The following is an 18,531-nucleotide window of genomic DNA, read 5'->3' as shown; positions in this document are numbered from 1 at the left end:
GCGGTCTCTCGACTGAGGCCCATTCTTCACATCTACCGAATCTTTCCCAGTACAGGAGAAGTACCTCCAGCAGAATAAGAGCAGATTGGCAGTCCCGGCAGTCCATCCAAAATAAATGGGGCGGATGAGAATAACCCTTTTCGTGGCTTCCAGAACTTTCAATCCACCTGATAACTCTTCCAAACTGGGTTCACCGTAACAGTGGTGTCCATCTTAAAACACAGGAGACCAACCGGCAGCTTTAGCCTGTATCAGGCGCATGAAGAACTCCAACGATAACTTTAAATTCCGGCACTTTCCACCCTCACCGTCCAGGGGGTTCACACGCGGCGGGGTGATCTCCTCCCTCTCACCCATTCGTCAGCCTCCACCGGAGAGTTAAAAAAGATAGAACGGTCGTTATCCACTACCCGCAGCCGTGCAGGATATGCCATGGAGTATGGGATATTGAGATCCCTCAGCCGCCTTTTCACAGCCATGAACGTAGCTCTACGCTTCTGTAGGTCAGCCGAGAAATCGGGGAAAATGGAGATGGCGACGCCATTATACGTAATTCCTTGTAGTCGGCGGGCTTGACGTAGGATCATGTCCCTGTTGTTACAATTAAGCAAACGGGCCAACATCGGTCTCGGAGGGGCCCCAGGCGGAGATGGTCTTGCCGGCACCCTATGTGCTCTTTCCACTGCAAAGGCCTGCGAGTAGGGTGCATCTGGCAGAAGTTCTTTCAGCCATTTGGATATAAATTTACCCGGATCTTGGCCCTCTGACTTCTCAGGCATGCCTATTATTCGAATATTATTTCGGCGCAACCTATTTTTCAGGTCATCATTTTTCTGTTTTAATAGCTCAGTCAAGGACTCCAGGTCAGAAATAGCACGTGGCATGGCTGCCGTCCTGTCCTCCACCCCCGACACTCTATCCTCCACATGTGTCACTCGTTCTCTCAAGGCCTGCATATCTTGCCTGATAAGGCCTATATCAATTTTCACCTCCTCCATCTTACCGGTCAGCGAGGTCTTGCATGCTGATATGGCTGCCAGGAGTTTATTCATCACCTCCGACGGGGTAGGTTCCTGCTCCGTCTCCTCCACCACCACTGAAGAGGAGGCCGTCCCTCCAGGCGTCTCACTGCCCTTTGTACGCTGCTGCAGAGAAGCACGGCCGCCATCTTGGGTGTCTCCCCGGGCATAGCTCTGCAACTTTTCGGTGGCCGTTTGGCCTCTCGTGGGGCCCATAACTCCGCTCTTACCACCCGACTGTTGCCTGGATCTTCGGGACGTAATGGTGAAAGGTAAGGAACGATCAGGATAGTAAGAGGATCAGTATAGCACGGGACCACAGCGGAGCTCTCAGGTCATGCGACTGCTCCCGTTGCGCGCCAAGCCACGCCCCCATGAGACTGTTCTATGTGGGGCGAGTTGTACTTTATGTAGGTACCATTTTTTGCTACAATTACATTGTCTTTTAATTTCTATCAATTTTTATTGTGGCAAAAACATAAATCAAGAAAACTGCAGCTGAATTGCTTTTTTGTTTTCGATTTTTTTTTTACACCGATCATAAATAACTTTTTACATTTATTGAACAGGTTGTTACGAACATGGCGATACCAAATATGCGTATATTATTTCATGTTTTGGGACTTATATTTTGAAAAGTTTATTTATTGTAAAAAAAAATGTGTATTTCTGCGTATTTCTTTTACTATTTTTTTTTATTGAACAAAACTTTTTCTTTTAATTAAATGTAAATTTTTTTTTTTTTTTAATCCCATAGAGGGATTTCTAATTTTGATTTTTGAACTTTAATGTATTGGCATTAATCTACAGTGAAGGAAATAAGTATTTGATCCCTTGCTGATTTTGTAAGTTTGCCCACTGTCAAAGACATGAACAGTCTAGAATTTTTAGGCTAGGTTAATTTTACCAGTGAGAGATAGATTATATAAAAAAAAAAAAAGAAAAAGAAAATCACATTGTCAAAATTATATATATTTATTTGCATTGTGCACAGAGAAAGAAGTATTTGATCCCTTTGGCAAACAAGACTTAATACTTGGTGGCAAAACCCTTGTTGGCAAGCACAGCAGTCAGACGTTTTTTGTAGTTGATGATGAGGTTTGCACACATGTTAGATGGAATTTTGGCCCACTCCTCTTTGCAGATCATCTGTAAATCATTAAGATTTCGAGGCTGTCGCTTGGCAACTCGGATCTTCAGCTCCCTCCATAAGTTTTCGATGGGATTAAGGTCTGGAGACTGGCTAGGCCACTCCATGACCTTAATGTGCTTCTTTTTGAGCCACTCCTTTGTTGCCTTGGCTGTATGTTTCGGGTCATTGTTGTGCTGGAAAACCCAGCCACGAGCCATTTTTAATGTCCTGGTGGAGGGAAGGAGGTTGTCACTCAGGATTTGACGGTACATGGCTCCATCCATTCTCCCATTGATGCGGTGAAGTAGTCCTGTGCCCTTAGCAGAGAAACACCCCCAAAACATAATGTTTCCACCTCCATGCTTGACATTGGGGACAGTGTTCATTGGGTCATAGGCAGCATTTCTCTTCCTCCAAACACGGCGAGTTGAGTTAATGCCAAAGAGCTCAATTTTAGTCTCATCTGACCACAGCACCTTCTCCCAATCACTCTCAGAATCATCCAGATGTTCATTTGCAAACTTCAGACGGGCCTGTACATGTGCCTTCTTGAGCAGGGGGACCTTGCGGGCACTGCAGGAATTTAATCCATTACGGCGTAATGTGTTACCAATGGTTTTCTTTGTGACTGTGGTCCCAGCTGCCTTGAGATCATTAACAAGTTCCCCCCGTGTAGTTTTTGGCTGAGCTCTCACCTTCCTCAGGATCAAGGATACCCCACGAGGTGAGATTTTGCATGGAGCCCCAGATCAATGTCGATTGACAGTCATTTTGTATGTCTTCCATTTTCTTACTATTGCACCAACAGTTGTCTCCTTCTCACCCAGCGTCTTACTTATGGTTTTGTAGCTCATTCCAGCCTTGTGCAGGTCTATGATCTTGTCCCTGACATCCTTAGAAAGCTCTTTGGTCTTGCCCATGTTGTAGAGGTTAGAGTCAGACTGATTAATTGAGTCTGTGGACAGGAGTCTTTTATACAGGTGACCATTTAAGACAGCTGTCTTTAATGCAGGCACCAAGTTGATTTGGAGCGTGTAACTGGTCTGGAGAAGGCTGAACTCTTAATGGTTGGTAGGGGATCAAATACTTATTTCCTTCACTGTATATGCCAGTACATTAGCCTGTGTACGTATTGTACACAGGCAGTTGTTCGGGCATACCTAAGTATGCCCTAACAGGAAATATGGTCAGACAGCCCTAGGGTCCTTCGATGGACCCTGGGCTGTCTGCCCATACCAAGTATAGCCATTGATCGCGTCACAGGGATTTCCTGTGACACGATCAAAGGGGAGACCCCCTTCTCACTTTAGCTTTGAATACTGTGATCAGCTTTGATCGCGGCATTCAAGGGGTTAACGGCAGAGAGAAGAGGTTTCTCTTCTCCCTGCCGATAGAGCGGGGCTGCGGCTGTGTATCACAGCCGCTGCCGTGTATCACAGCCGCTGCCGTGTTAATTGTGGCGGGCAGACACTGGCTGTCACACAGGACAAGAATACTCATCCTAATGTGCCAAGAACCTGCCGCTCAGGTACTTGGCGCATGAGTATTCTCGTCCTGTGTCGGCAACCAGTTAAATTCTGATGGGAGTGGCAGATGTTTCTTTGAATATTTCCATTCCCCCTCAATTAAAATTCTTTAAATTTTTGTGTATGGGAAAGAATTGTCTTTCTCACCCCCAACCCTGCGAACAGATCATCCTGAACGGTGTGGGTTTCGGGGACTTCCTCCACTCCCATAGTGGATCTCAACGCGGATAACAATTGCTTCATATATTCTGAAGAGAAATAATATTTATTGCCTTCCTCAGCTGTAGGTGTGGACACAAAAGGCAACTCTCCTTCCTCCAACAATTCCAATTCACCTGATATAGAGGGAAGATAACCTTCCATATCAGAATTAGAATCTTCTATCATAAATTCTCTTTTTTGGAGTGGGAGTAGGATCAGGAGGGACAAGATTTTGAGTAAATTATGGTATGGATGACTGAATCTCCTGTCTCACATCCCCTTGATATCTTCCATGAGAAAAAGTTGAGCTTCTCTGACCACTTTTTCAGTACATAACTGGCATATAGGTTTTTTTCAGAAGAGGGTAGTTTCTTGTGGCAAATAGCACATTTACGGATAGAGAGATTTTTTTTAGGGTTGGAAGTATCCTTGTCCGTCTGAAAAATATAACATAGGTAGGGGTAATGAATAACCCGACCCTAGCAACAGAATAAAAAAATAATACCATTTACTATCCCTGTTTTCCCACTGGCTTCCAAGGGAACAGGGAGAGATGCAGCTTCCAATTCACACATGATTAGGAAATAAGACCTGTGTAGAAACAGGTCTTACCTGACCAAGGGTGTGTATTTTATCAGGCTGAAACATTATCTAACCTGGAGGTTCCTCTCCTAAGGGAGGGACTTCCGACTGCCGGGTAACGGGATGGAGGAGGCGAGAAACGCCAACCTCAGCAGGGATTCTTGGTGCACGCCATTACTCCCATTCCAACAGGGACCGGAAGCGCCCCCACGTCACCTCCCCCTGGAAGCTCATGATTGGAAGTGTACACTCTTACACCGGAAGGGACACTGGCTTTAAGCACCTCAGCATGGAACTCACACTGAAGTTGGCAGATCGCAACTTCCCCCGTAGGAGAAGCATCAAAGCTGGGGAGCTCCAAAGAGGACCGGAGCCTGCCGCAATCACCCCAGCATTACCAAAAAGGCGCAGGAGGGGCGGTAGTCAGTCCTGAGTCCTGGGGAAGCAGGAGCAGCCATGAGGGAAAAAAGCAAGGCTACTTAACCCGGCTGCCTGGTGAGTATTCCTTAAGCAATACCTTGTCACCAGTCCAGAGCAGGCCTCTCTTGCACGTCTCCCAACCAGGGACAGGAAAAACACTAGGTAGGGGAGGCGGGGAGGGGCTTTTAATCTCTTGTGTGTGTTCCTGTCCCTATCCTGTGGTGCTGTCATGGATGAGTTGAGAAAGTCAGTTTCCCCTTCATCACGTTACTTTTCAAGCAGTAATGTAAAGAATACACAGAATGAAAATAGCCAGTCTTGGAGCAAGCAGGGAACGCTGAGATTTTTTAAAGGCAGTCTGTCAGATGTTTTATGTATACCAAGCTAAGCTAATATAAGTCCTGGGTAGGGTTCTTAAACACACGTGAAAACATACTTTTATGGCCGCAGATAGACTTAGCAGTGAAGAGAAGTAAAACTTAGAATGCATATGCAAATGAACTCACAAGTGCCCGAGGGCATTCCCAAGCCTAGCAAATGCTCTGGCTCTCGTGAGTAAGCCCTGCCCAACACGTCCCCCATGGTCTTGATTGACGGCTTTACTGGCGCATGTGCAAGATTTCAGTGCCAAACGCAGTGATGTAGCAGAACGGTGGAGCAGTCAATCAAGATTAAGGGTGAGGTGTTGAGCAGGGTTTACTCATGAGGTCCGGAGCACTTGCTGGACTTGGGACCTCCCTCGGGGTACTTGTGAGCTCATTTGCATATGCGTTCCATGTTCTTTTACCCTGCACTGCCAAGTTTACATGATGTCACAAAGTTATTTTTGCACATGCGTTTAAGCCCCCTATCCGGCCCTGGTATTAGCTTAGTAGCCATAAAGCATCTGACAGACACCCTTTAGGCTCTGAAGTATGCAGAATTGTGAAGGCAGCTCTTGACTTTATGACAGGATCAGTGCAAGATGAGTAAAGAAATACATTTAAAAGTTACTCCATTCTTTATGTAGATTATGTAGATTGTATCCGTATAAAAAATATAAAGTGGCGTTTAAATGTGAGAATATGGTTTAAAAGGCATTTACCATAAAAACAAAAATCAATGAGTTATCTTCTTGTCTTTAAAGGGGTATTGCTATTTTCTAATGTTACAGCACATCCCTAAGACCAGCCCTAACATTACGACTGGTTATGATCCGACCTCTAGAACCCCAGCATATCCCAAGTACAAAAGAGACCAAGGTCCCTTTGAGATATCTCAGTGAATCTGCAGTTCCCTGGAGGAGGGACATTTACAGAGTCTGCAGGCAGGAAACAGGGAACTAAAAGGCAGCTGGAAGGTGAAGAGGATGTGCCTTTCCACCGATATAAGATATGTCACAAAGTTTAATGTAGTCATATGTACTAATAACCTCATCCATTAAAAAAAACGTTTCCCACAATTCTTGACATTTATTACTAGTACACAGGGGCGGATTATAATGAGGGCAATCTGGGCAAGTGCCCAGGGCCCGAGGCTGGAAGGGGGCCCAGTTCGCCCCGTTTCTCCCGTACCGGCTGTTAAAATTACAGCCGATTCAGAGAACCGAAGTGATAAGCAGGACCTCTCACACAATTGCTTACATTAGCGCTGGCGAGAAAGGGAACTATCCGTTCCCTTCCTCCCATTCGGCGCCTTACTAATGACACAGTCGGCGCGATTATGTCATCACGCCGACACGATGGATGACGCTGTCTGGTCTCTGACCACATCTGCGGCGCTGGAGGAAGACGCGGGAACGGGGACAGGTGAGGATGTTTTGTTTTTTTCTCTGCAGCGTTGGGGGCAATAGCTATAGGGGGCATTATCTAGATTGAGCATTGTAACTGGCGCTATCTACAGGGGACATTATCTACAGTGGGCATTGTAACTGGCACTATCTACAGGGGACATTATCTACCATGGGCATTGTAACTGGAGCTATCTACAGGGGGCATTGTGACTGGCACTACCTACAGGGGGCATTGTAACTGGCACTATCTACAGGGGGCAATGTTAGTGTGTGGTGTTTTACAGTGTGACACAATTTCATGGGCACAGTGTATAATACTATTATACTCAGGAGCACAGTGTATGGTACTATTATATTCAGGAGTAAAGTGTAAAGTACTATTATATTCAGGAGCGCAGTGTATAGTACTATTATATTCAGGAGCACAGTGTATGGTCCTATTATATTCAGGATTACAGTGTATAGTACGATTATATTCAGCACAGTGTATAGTACTATTATATTCAGGAGTACAGTGTATAGTACGATTATATTCAGGAGTACATTTTATAGTACTATTATATTCAGGAGTAAAGTGTATAGTACTATTATATTCAGCACAGTGTATAGTACTATTATATTCAGTACAGTGTGTAGCACTATTATGTTTGGGGGCAGAGTGTATGGTACTATTATATTCAGGGGCACAGTTTATGATACTATTATATTTAGAAGCATAGAGTGTGGCATCATGAAAAATTTAATCTTCATTTATAGGTGCGGAAATGTTGGAAAAGTGAGGAGCTGAAGAAATCTGAGCTGCAAACTGAAGAAATGGGCCGTGCCCAGAAGAAGTCTGGACCGGATGGAGAGAAAAAAAAAAAAAAGAGAAAAAGAACGAAAAAGAATCTGAGACATCACCTGTGAGTCACTCAATGTAAATGTTTATTCTCCCTGTGGCTGATCAGTACTGTAGTCACTGTATGATCTGCAGCGAGGTGACGGATGGTAGCATTCTTTTTTTGTTAAAGAGGCTCTGTCACCAGATTTTGCAACCCCTATCTGCTATTGCAGCAGATAGGCGCTGCAATGTAGATTACAGTAACGTTTTTATTTTTAAAAAACGAGCATTTTTGGCCAAGTTATGACCATTTTTGTAATTATGCAAATGAGGCTTGCAAAAGTCCAAGTGGGTGTGTTTAAAAGTAAAAGTCCAAGTGGGCGTGTATTAGGTGCGTACATCGGGGCGTTTTTAATACTTTTACTAGCTGGGCGCTCTGATGAGAAGTAACATCCTCTTCTCTTCAGAACGCCCAGCTTCTGACAGTGCAGATCTGTGACGTCACTCACAGGTCCTGCATCGTGACGGCCACATCGGCACCAGAGGCTACAGTTGATTCTGCAGCAGCATCAGCGTTTGCAGGTAAGTCGATCTTACCTGCAAACGCTGATGCTGCTGCAGAATCAACTGAAGCCTCTGGTGCCGATGTGTCCTCGCTCGTCTGACACGATGCAGGACCTGTGAGTGACGTCACAGCGTGATCCGTCAGAAGCTGGGCGTTCTGAAGAGAAGAGGATGTTACTTCTCTTCAGAGCGCCCAGCTAGTGAAAGTATTAAAAACGCCCCGATGTACGCACATAATACACGCCCACTTGGACTTTTACTTTTAAACACACCCACTTGGATTTTTGCAAGCCTCATTTGCATAACTACAAAAATGGTCATAACTTGGCCAAAAATGCTCGTTTTTTAAAAATAAAAACGTTACTGTAATCTACATTGCAGCGCCTATCTGCTGCAATAGCAGATAGGGGTTGCAAAATCTGGTGACAGAGCCTCTTTAAATAGCAACTCCCAGCATAACCTAACCGTTGTTCAGGTTATACTGGAAGCTGTTGTTTTATGTCGTACAAATTTATACAGCAGGGGTTACACTGAATTTTCAAATGATCTCTGTACTGAACTGTATTTGTTCTGGTTCTGTATATATGTACGGAGCTCGGTTCTGTTGCTGCATATATGTACTGAGCTTGGTTCTGGGTCTGTATATTTGTACGGAGCTTGATTCCCGGTCTGTATATATTTACCTTCTCAAAGTATATATTAAAATCTACTTTTAACCCCTTCCCTCTTTGGCCACTTTTGACCTTCCTGACAGAGCCTCATTTTTCAAATCTGACATGTTTCACTTTATGTGGTAATAACTCCGGAATGCTTTTACCTATCCAAGAGATTCTGAGATTGTTTTCTCGTGACACATTGGACTTTTTTGTTACTGGCAAAATTTGCCCGATACATTCAGTATTTAATTGTGAAAAACACCAAAATTTAGCGAGAAATTGCAAAAATTACCATTTTTCTCAATTTAAATGTATCTGCTTGTAAGACAGGCAGTTATACCACACAAAAATGTTGCTAATTAACATCACCCATATGTCTACTTTAGTTTAGCATCGTTTTTTGAACATCATTTTATTTTTCTAGGACGTTACAAGGCTTAGAACTTTAGCAGCAATTTCTCAAATTTTCAAGAAAATTTCAAAATGCTATTTTTACAGGGACCAGTTCAGTTGTGAAGTGGCTTTGAGGTCCTTATATATTAGAAACGCCCAATAAGTCACCCCATTTTAAAAACTGCACCCCTCAAAGTATTCAAAACAGCATTTAGAAAGTTTATTAACCCTTTAGACATTGCGCAGGAATTAAGGCAAAGTAGAGGTGAAATTTACAAAGCTCATTACTTTTTTCCAAAAGTTCATTTTGAATCAATTTTTTTTGTACCACAGAAGGTTTTACCAGAGAAACGCAACTCAATATTTATTGCCCAGGTTCTGCAGTTTTAGGAAATATCCCACATGTGGCCCTAGCGTGCTACAGGACTGAAGCACCGGCCTCCGAAGCAAAAGGAGCACCTAGTGGATTTTGGGCCTCCTTTTTATTAGAATATATTTTAGGCACCATGTCAGCTTTGAAGAGGTCTTGCGGTGCCCAAACAGTGGAAACCCCCCAAAAGTGACCCCATTTGGGAAACTACACCCCTCGGGGAATTTATTTAGGGGTGTAGCAAGCATTTTGACCTGCCAGTTTTTTTGCAAAAATTATTGGAAGTAGGCCATGAAAATCTAAATTTTTTCAAACAAAATGTAGGTTTAGCTAATTTTTTTTAAATTGCCAAAAAGGACTAAAGGAGAAAAAGCACCATAAAATTTGTAAGGAAATTTCTCCCGAGTAAAACAATACCCCACATGTGGTAATAAACGGCTGTTTGGACACACGGCGAGGCTGAGAAGGGAAAGAGCGCTATTTGGTTCTTGGAGCTCAAGTTTAGCAGGAATGGTTTGCGGAGGCCATGTCACATTTGCAAAGCCCCTGAGGGGACAAAACATGGGAAACACCCCCAACAAGTGACCCCATTTTGGAAACTACACCCATTGAGGAAATTATCTAGGGGTACAGTGAGCAGTTTGACCCCACAGGTGTTTTACAGAACTTATTGGAAGTAGGCCGTAAAAATGAAAATCTAAATTTTTACAAAGAAAATGTAGGTTTAGGTATTTTATTTTCATTTCCACAAGGACTGAAGGAGAAAAAGCACCGCAACATTTGTAAAGCAATTTCTCCCGAGTAAAACAATACCCCACATGTGGTCAAACATCTGTTTGGACACACAGTATGGCTCAGAATGGAAGGAGCACCATTTGGATTTTGGAATAGTTTCTCGGCGCCTTGTCACATTTGCTGAGCCCCTGTAGTACTAGTGCAGTGGAAACACCCCAAAAGTGACTCCATTTGGGAAACTGCACCCCTTGAGGAATCATCTAGGGGTATAGTGAAAGTTTTGATCCCAAAAGGTTTTTTGCTGAATTAATTAGAATTAAGCCATGAAAATGAAAAATAATTTTTTTTTCCCAACAAGATGTAGTTTTAGATCAACATTTTTCATTTTTACAAGGAATAAAGAAGAAAAAGCCCCCCAACATTTGTAAAGTGATTTATTCCGAGTACGGTAACACCTCATATGTGGTTATAATCAGCTGTTTACATATATGGGAGCATTCAGAAGAAAAGGAGCGGTATTTATCTTTTGGAGCGTAGATTTTGCTAGAATGGTTTGCGGGCGCCATGTTGCATTTGCAAAACCACTGATGTACCAAAGAAAAGTGACCCCGTTTTAGAAACTACACCCCTAAAAGGCATTTATCAAGTGGTGTAGTGAGAATTTAGACTCCACAGGTGTTTTTCAGAAATTAATACGCAGTGGATGATACAAAGTGAAAATTGCAATTTTTCCACTGATCTGCCGATTCACCGCACAATATGTTGTGCCCCTAGAGAATATTACCCCATAAATTGTTAAGCGGGTTCTCCCAGGTATGGTAATACCTTACTTGTGGCCATAAATGGCTGTTTGGGCACACTGCAGGGCTAAGAAGGGAAAGACCGCCATTTTGAGCATGGATTTTGCTTGGTAATAGTTCTGTTTGGGGTTTTGCTGGTATTTCAGTTTATAATGTGGGGGCATATGTAATCTGTGCGGAGTACATCAGGGCATAATAAGAGGGTATAATAATGGGGTAAATAATACAATTATCCATAGGTGTGTGTTACGATGTGAAGCGATCCGTTATGCACAGGCCGGTGTCACACTGATAAACGGTTTTCTTTATTATCCCCCTTCTGTAACGCTCTGCACCTTTTGGGGACTTTTTCTCCTTCGTAGTTTGGGAAATATTGCTGGGAAAGTTTTGTGCTGGCATAATACGGGCACCCTCGCTTCCAGCGGATGTGCTATGTCCCTTCCCTTTCCTAGTTCCTAAATACTAGGGCCCTGAAACTGAAGAAATGTTCCCCTCCGGCCTGCGCATTGAGATGTTTTTCATCACCGCATGACTAGTGCCATAACTTTATTATTTTTCAGTTGATTGAGCGGTGTGCGGGCTTGTTTTTTGCGAGACGGGCTGTAGATTTTATTGGTACCATTTTAGAACACATAGGACTTTTTGATCACTTTTTATTTCATTTTTTGATAAAGGAAATTACCAAAAACAAGCAATTCTGGAATAGTTTTTTTTGGTTTTTATTTTTCGGCATCCACAGTGCGCCCTAAATTACATGTTCGCTTTATTCTGCGGGTCGATACGATTACGGCGATACCAAATTTATATAGTTTTTTTTATGTATTGCGGCTTTTGCACAATAAAATCACTTTTTTTATAAAATCATTTGTTTTCAGTGTCGACATATTCTAAGACCCATAACTTTTTTATTTTTGCAGGCACAAAGCGGTGTCAGCAATTATTTTTTGCGGGACGGATTGTCGTTTTTTATTAGTACTATTTTGGCGTAAATCTGACTTTTTGATCAGTTTTTATAGCATTTTTTGGAAGGAGATGTGACCTAAAAACAAAGAGATTCTGGCGCTGTTTTTCATGGTTTTTTTTACCGCGTTCACCGTGCGGGATAAATTACATAACAGTTTTGTAGTTTGGGTCGTTACGGACGCGGCGATACCAATTATGTATAGCTTTTTTAATTCTTACAGTTTTTCCCATAATAAAAGACTTACTATGGGAAAAAAAGTCAGTTTAGCTTTATTTTTATTTGAAAGGTGTGTGTTTTTATTGTTTTACCACATTTTTATTATCTTTTTTTTACTTTTCTGACTTGTCCCACTAGGGGACATGAGGGCCTGATGCCCCGATCGCTACTCTAATATGCTGCACTACATACGTAGTGCAGTGTATTAGCGCTGTCAGTTATTCACTGATGCGCCGCAGGCGGGTCCTCATCGGCTCCCGTACAAGGCAGACTCGGACGCCATTTTCTGGCGTCCGATTGCCACAGCAACCCAGCGATTGAGTCACTGGGTTGCCGGTCGGTCGGGTGAAATATTGAGAGCAGCATCTGAGGGGTTAATCTGCCAGATCGGAGAATAGCTCCGGTCCTGGCAGTTACAGGAGGGTGCCAGCTGTATAATACAGCTGTCACGCCGCGGTAATGGTGCCGGCTCTGCTTCTGAGCACCATCACTGCGACGTAACTGTACTGCGCTTTGCGTGAACACCTTCCCGGCAGCGCCGTATATATACGGCGGATGTCGGGAAGGGGTTAATTCAGAGAAGGTAAATATATACAGTAAAAACAAAACCCATAAACCCATGGAGGAATCTGTTTTTTCCAATTCACCCATTATATGGCACTTTAAATGGTGCCAATAAAAACGACAAACTCCTCCCGCAAAAAAATAATCCTTCACACATCACCCTATTGACGTAAAAATAAAAAAAGAGTTATAAAGCTCTTGACCACTTTAGTGTCTCAAAGTATTCAGATTTTTCTCTTCTGTATGGCGCATTCTGTTTTTACAGCGAATTCAAAACAGTGACAGATCTGTGGCTGCCTAAACAGAAATCTGCAAATATATACGGTACAGCGTCTTCAAAGTTCTGTCTTCAGAGTTCGGGGGGTGGGGGGGCCCAGACTTGAAAAAGTGCCCGGGGCCCATGGTACCCTTAATCCGCCCCTGCTAGTACACATTCTCTCTCTTAGGTCAGTTAGGATCACTACTATAATTCAATAATATGAAAAGAACAGAATAATACTAGAGAATCATTTATTTCAGCTTTATATATTTTTTTCCATCAGATTCCCAGTGACTTACATTTTACATACACGCGGTTAGTATTTGGTAGCATTGCCTTTTAATTGTCCAACTTAGGTCAGACATTTTGGGTCGCCTTCCTCAAGCTCCTCACAAAAGGTTGCTAGTATTTTGTCCCATTCCTCCTGACAGAACTGGTGTAACGGAGTCAGGTTTGTAGGCCTCCTTGCTCAAACATACATTTTCTAGAAGATTGAAGTCAGGGCTTTGTGATGGCTCTCCATTAAAAAATATTTTGATATCAATTAGCATTTAGTGTTTTATTATAAAATCTTTTATTTATGTGTGTGTTTGTGTTTTACTTTTTTAACTTTTTCTTCTCTGTGGGGGCTGCCATTTTTTTTGCCATCTCTGTATGTGTCGATTAACGACACATACAGTGATGGAATACGGCACACACATCCCCATAGTGAATGCGAACGGGAGCTGTTCCATCCACTATAGCGTACGCGGTCTGTGTGGGAGCGGCGCATGCGCCGCTCCCACACAGACCAAAAGTCAGGTCTCCACTAGAGCGAAATCCGGCGCCATGTTCATGTCGACCGGAAGCCGCGGCCAGACTGTGAGATGACGACTTCCGGTCGCGGCTTCCGGACTTGTGTTCTGAAGCAAGCACGAGGAGCGGAGGGAGCAGACCGGAGTGGACGGACCAGAGGGAGCGGCGGCGACAGGAGCAGGTAAGCTAGGTCTGTGTATGTACGTGTTTTAGTGTGTGATTACTACTGTATGTAAACCTACTACACTGTGTGTTAGCTCAAAAAATGACGAGACACAGTGTAGGAGGTTTGACCGTTCAATCCCCTCCTTTCTCCTGGCACTAGCCAGGATAAAGGAGGGGGGATTCTGTGAGCTCACTAGAGCGAGTGTGTTTACACCAAATTTGCATCATAAAGCAATGTGGTTGCTTTACCACATGCAATGCTGCAATTTTGGGAATTGCTCCATCTAGTGACCAGCACTGGGAAATGTTATAAATTAGAATCTAATTTATAATATTTCCTGACTCGTGAAAAAAGTTAAAAAATTTGGACAGTGTTTAAGCATTCATACACGAACTGTTTAACTAAAAAAAAAAAAAAATTTTTTTTTTCTAGCGACACATTCCCTTTAAGCCATTTTATGCTTGGGGGTCATTGTAGGGCTGGGCGACTATGACCTGAATCAAAATCATGATTAATTGAACATGTAACCTTGATTACGATTAATGAACGCTTATTTAGGCCACGCCACTTTTTGAATACTACGCCCCTATTTGCATGCTACGCCACCGAATATTTATCCCCTGAGCCTGCTGCATATTATATACCCCCTGACACTGCCCCCACACAGTATATTGCCCCCATATCTGCCCCCAAATGGTATAATGCACCTATAATTGCCCTCCACACAGTAGAATGCCCCCCATAACTGCCCTCCACACAGAACGCCCCATAACTGCCCTCTACACAGAATAATGCGCCCCATAAAACTGCCCTCCACACAGTATAATGCACCCCATAGCTGCTCTCCACAGAGCATAATGCCCCCTATAGCTGCCCCCACACAGTAGAATGCCCCGCATGGCTGCCCTCCGCACAGTATAATGCACCCATAACTGCACCCCACACAGTATAAAGTCCCCATAGTTGCCCCCATGCTGTATAATGCCCCATAGATGCCCTCACAGTATAATGCCCCCATAGATGCCCCCACACATCCCCAGTAGTGCCTAATAAAATAAATACTCACCTAACCCTGACGAGTGGAGGATATCCCTCTACTCCTCCTCTTTGTGGCTAGGCGCAGACAGGCGCAATGACATCACTGCCTCATGCCTGTCCGCGCAGAGCCAGGAGTGTCCGGCGATACATAGTGAATGGTAGAGAAGTGACCTTACGGCTCCATGCTCTACTATCGGATTCAGACTGAGGACGCAGATACAGTTGAAAAATCGGGGGGGAAAAAAAAAATATGGAGTGCGCAAGATGAAGTTGGTTAATTGAGCTGAATTTCGTTTTTGTTTTTTTAGGTTAATTGCCCAGTCCTAGGTCATTGTCCATTTGGAATATCCATACACTTCCAAGCTTTAACTTCCTGGCTGATGTCTTGAGATGTAGCTTCAATATCTCCACATAATTTTCCTTCCTCATAAATGCCATAGATTTTGTGAAAGGGACGCAGTCCCTCATGAAGCAAAGCACCACTACAACATAATGCTGCCACCCCCGGGCTTCACGGTTGGGATGGTGTCCTTTAGCTTGCAAGCAACCCCCTTTTTCCTCCATACATAACGATGCTCATTATGGCAAAACATTTCTTTCTTTGTTTCAACAGACCAGAGTAAATTTCTCCAAAAAGTAAGATCTTTGTCTCCAAGTGAAGTTGAAAACTGTAACCTGGCCTTTTTATGGGGGTTTTGGAGCAGAGGCTTCTCCCTTACTGAACAGCCTTGCAGGTAATGTTGCTATAGGACACCTTTTAGGGCTCGTCCACACGTAACAGAAATGCTGCGTTTTTTCCAGGCCAGAATTTCAGCCGGAAAAAATGCAGAGTACAGTAGCAGCATAGTGGATGAGATTTAACAAATCTCATCCACATGCTGCGTAAAATTCCCCAGCCAAAATTGACCTGCGGTGCATATTTTTCGGATTGCAGCATGTCAATTCCGGCTACGGAAAGTGTGAATATTGCTGCGTTTTCATAGGAGATGTCTCCATCTCCTAATATTTGGAAAAACGCAGCAATTTACGCACCATTTTCTGCTGCAAAAACCGCAGGAAATGGTGCATTTTTTCAGCAGCGGAAAGCCTTTGACTTTCAACAGAATTACTACAGAAGTTTTCGCCCTTACTGTTTATATAGATACTTGTACCCGCTTCTTCCAGCATCTTCATGAGGTCGTTTGCTGTTCTTGGTATGTTTTGTACTTTTTGCACCAACGCATTTTTATCTCTAGGAGACAGAACGCATCTCCTTCCTGCACATTATGAGTCCTATGGTGTTTAAACTTCCATATTATCGTTTGAACAGATGACCGTGGTACCTTTAGGCTTTTGGAAATTCTCCCAAGGATGTACCAGACTAGTGGAGGTCCACAATTCTTTTTCTGATGTCAAACCAAATGAAATCAGCCAAGCGGCAAGTAGGCCTTGGCAGGGGGCTTTAAAATACTGCCACAGGTAAACCTCCAATAAAATTAGAGAATGTCAATTAGCCCATCAGAAGATTCTAAAGCCATGACATAACTTTCTGGAATTTCTCAAGCTATTTAAAGGGGTTTTCCAGTCACTGCCCACTGCCGATAAGCTGTTTTTAAGGGGCCGCAACGCTTGTTTGAGCGCTGCTCCCCCTTCATTTGTTCTTGCTCACTGTCAGTCGTCGACATGCATTTAGCGGCGATACAAAGGTATTGCAGCCTTTTCTCCCATTCACTTTAAGCCCAGCCCCATTGCTACACCCTGCCCATCAGCTGTTTAACAGTTGAAAATGGAAAAGATCAGCAGGAAATTAACCCCTGTGTTCTCTGTAGGATTTCTACAAGACTGTTTGAGGAACATGCAGAAAATCCTGCAGACTGATAAACACTAGGAGGCAAATATATCTCCAGTTTACTTATTTATTTCTAGGTTTAGTGTTCTTTTAAGATAAGGAACACTGATCTCCATGTTACTATGAAAAACTATTACATCTATGACCAACATAAATCAAATCTTATATGACGAAAACAAATCGTAATCAGGACCAGGCCCACAAACGCTTGTTTGAAAATATATTTTGGCCCCTTTTAACCTAGCGTTCTCAAAGTTATACATTTGGCTACTAGGTGAAACTAAACAGCAAAAGTCATATTTGTTTTTTCTCCTAGAGATAAGATCTTTATGGGGGGGAGGGGGGGGGGGGTGTTGAAAGAACGAAATAAAAAAAAAGGTATCTAGTGCAACTAAATGCAGTACCTTCAATGCCTTGGATGACAGTCCATCAGACGACATTGTCACCTGGGGGTCACGACCTGTCTGGAAAATTGAACAGTTTCAATGCTATGTAAAGTAAAATCCATATAATTTTAAAGAAAACAATTTTAAAAAAAATGAGCAAGTAGCCAACGTTCTATAATTGTTTTATTTACTTAAGATATTGCAATTTTTCTCTTTTGTTGCTGCGCCCATTTTTTAAAGAGTGACAAAAGGAAGTTCTAATCCTGGACAACCCCTTTAACCCCTTCCCGACATATGAAATACAGCTACATCATAGTCGGAAGAGGGTAGTATAAAGTGAATATCGCAGTGAATATCAGCTGTACATTACAATCGAGATCCTGCTCTAACGGATGAAATCAGATATAATTCCGATCCCAGCCATTTAACCACTCAAATGCCGCGATCAATAATGACCGCAGCATCTAAGCTGTTAGAGAGAGCACTTAGTACCTGGCGTTACCAATGGGTTGTCATAGCAGCCTGGGGTAGAATAAAGGCCCCCAGGTCTGCCATCTTTGTCGTTTTAAGTTTAATAGGAGAACGCTAAAAACACAAAACCCTGCAAAACATAAGTATTACAGAGTATTGAACAAGCGATTGCATGTTCGAAACGAGAAAAAATAAAATAAACGAAAAAAATAAATAAAAATAAAATGCACAAAGATGTTTAATAATGTTTTTGGAATATTTGTAAAAAAAACTTTAAGACCTCATGCACACGACCGTGCGTTTGTGTCCGCATACTATCCGCAATTGCGGGTAGTATAGGGCACATTATATCCTATGGGCCAATTCACACGATCAACAGTCCATGCATTGCCCAGAGCCCGGACTGCAATAGGACATGCCATTTTACGGATCACATTTGCAAGTAAGGCTCATTATACTCAATGCACTCGTGTGTGCATGGTCCGGGACTGCGGACGGCCCACGGATGACACTCATCAGGCCGCTCGTGCCATAATCACGGACCGTGCACACAGCTACGGTCATGGGCATGAGTGAACAAAAAAAAAAACAACCTTTTTTTCCTGTAAAATGATGTAAACAATAAAAAATAAACTCATCACCTCATTCAGAACTCTTAAAACATGTTATTTATACTGCTCGGTGAATAGCATAAAAAAGTATTTTCAAATGCCAGAAATGCTTTTTTTGGTAACCTCACATCCAAAATGTAATAAAAAAGTGATCAAAAAGTCGTATGTACCGCAAAATGGTACCAATAAAAACTATAGCTTGCCCCACAAAACAAAAAAACAATCTCTCACACAGCTCAATCAA

General features: G+C 43.0%; 1 protein-coding gene across 4 annotated transcripts in view; it reads right to left on the bottom strand.

Annotated features, from left to right (window-relative positions):
• The window catches only part of MAFF (MAF bZIP transcription factor F), an 88,502-nt gene that overhangs the window by 28,619 nt on the left and 41,352 nt on the right, over window positions 1-18,531 (bottom strand). For 3 of the 4 annotated variants that reach the window (XM_075833687.1, XM_075833686.1, XM_075833688.1), the window contains one exon: window positions 17,224-17,283. In XM_075833687.1, the coding sequence (XP_075689802.1) occupies window positions 17,224-17,259 (36 nt within the window). In that variant the 5' untranslated portion in view covers window positions 17,260-17,283. The remainder of the gene's footprint in view (window positions 1-17,223; window positions 17,284-18,531) is intronic. The other variant, XM_075833689.1, reaches the window with a different exon arrangement.

Source organism: Rhinoderma darwinii, chromosome 7 (assembly GCF_050947455.1).
Source record: "Rhinoderma darwinii isolate aRhiDar2 chromosome 7, aRhiDar2.hap1, whole genome shotgun sequence".
In the NCBI taxonomy this organism is placed as follows: domain Eukaryota; kingdom Metazoa; phylum Chordata; class Amphibia; order Anura; family Rhinodermatidae; genus Rhinoderma; species Rhinoderma darwinii.
The sequence above is the reverse complement of the archived record's forward strand: the minus strand, read 5'-3'. Positions and strand labels throughout refer to the sequence as shown.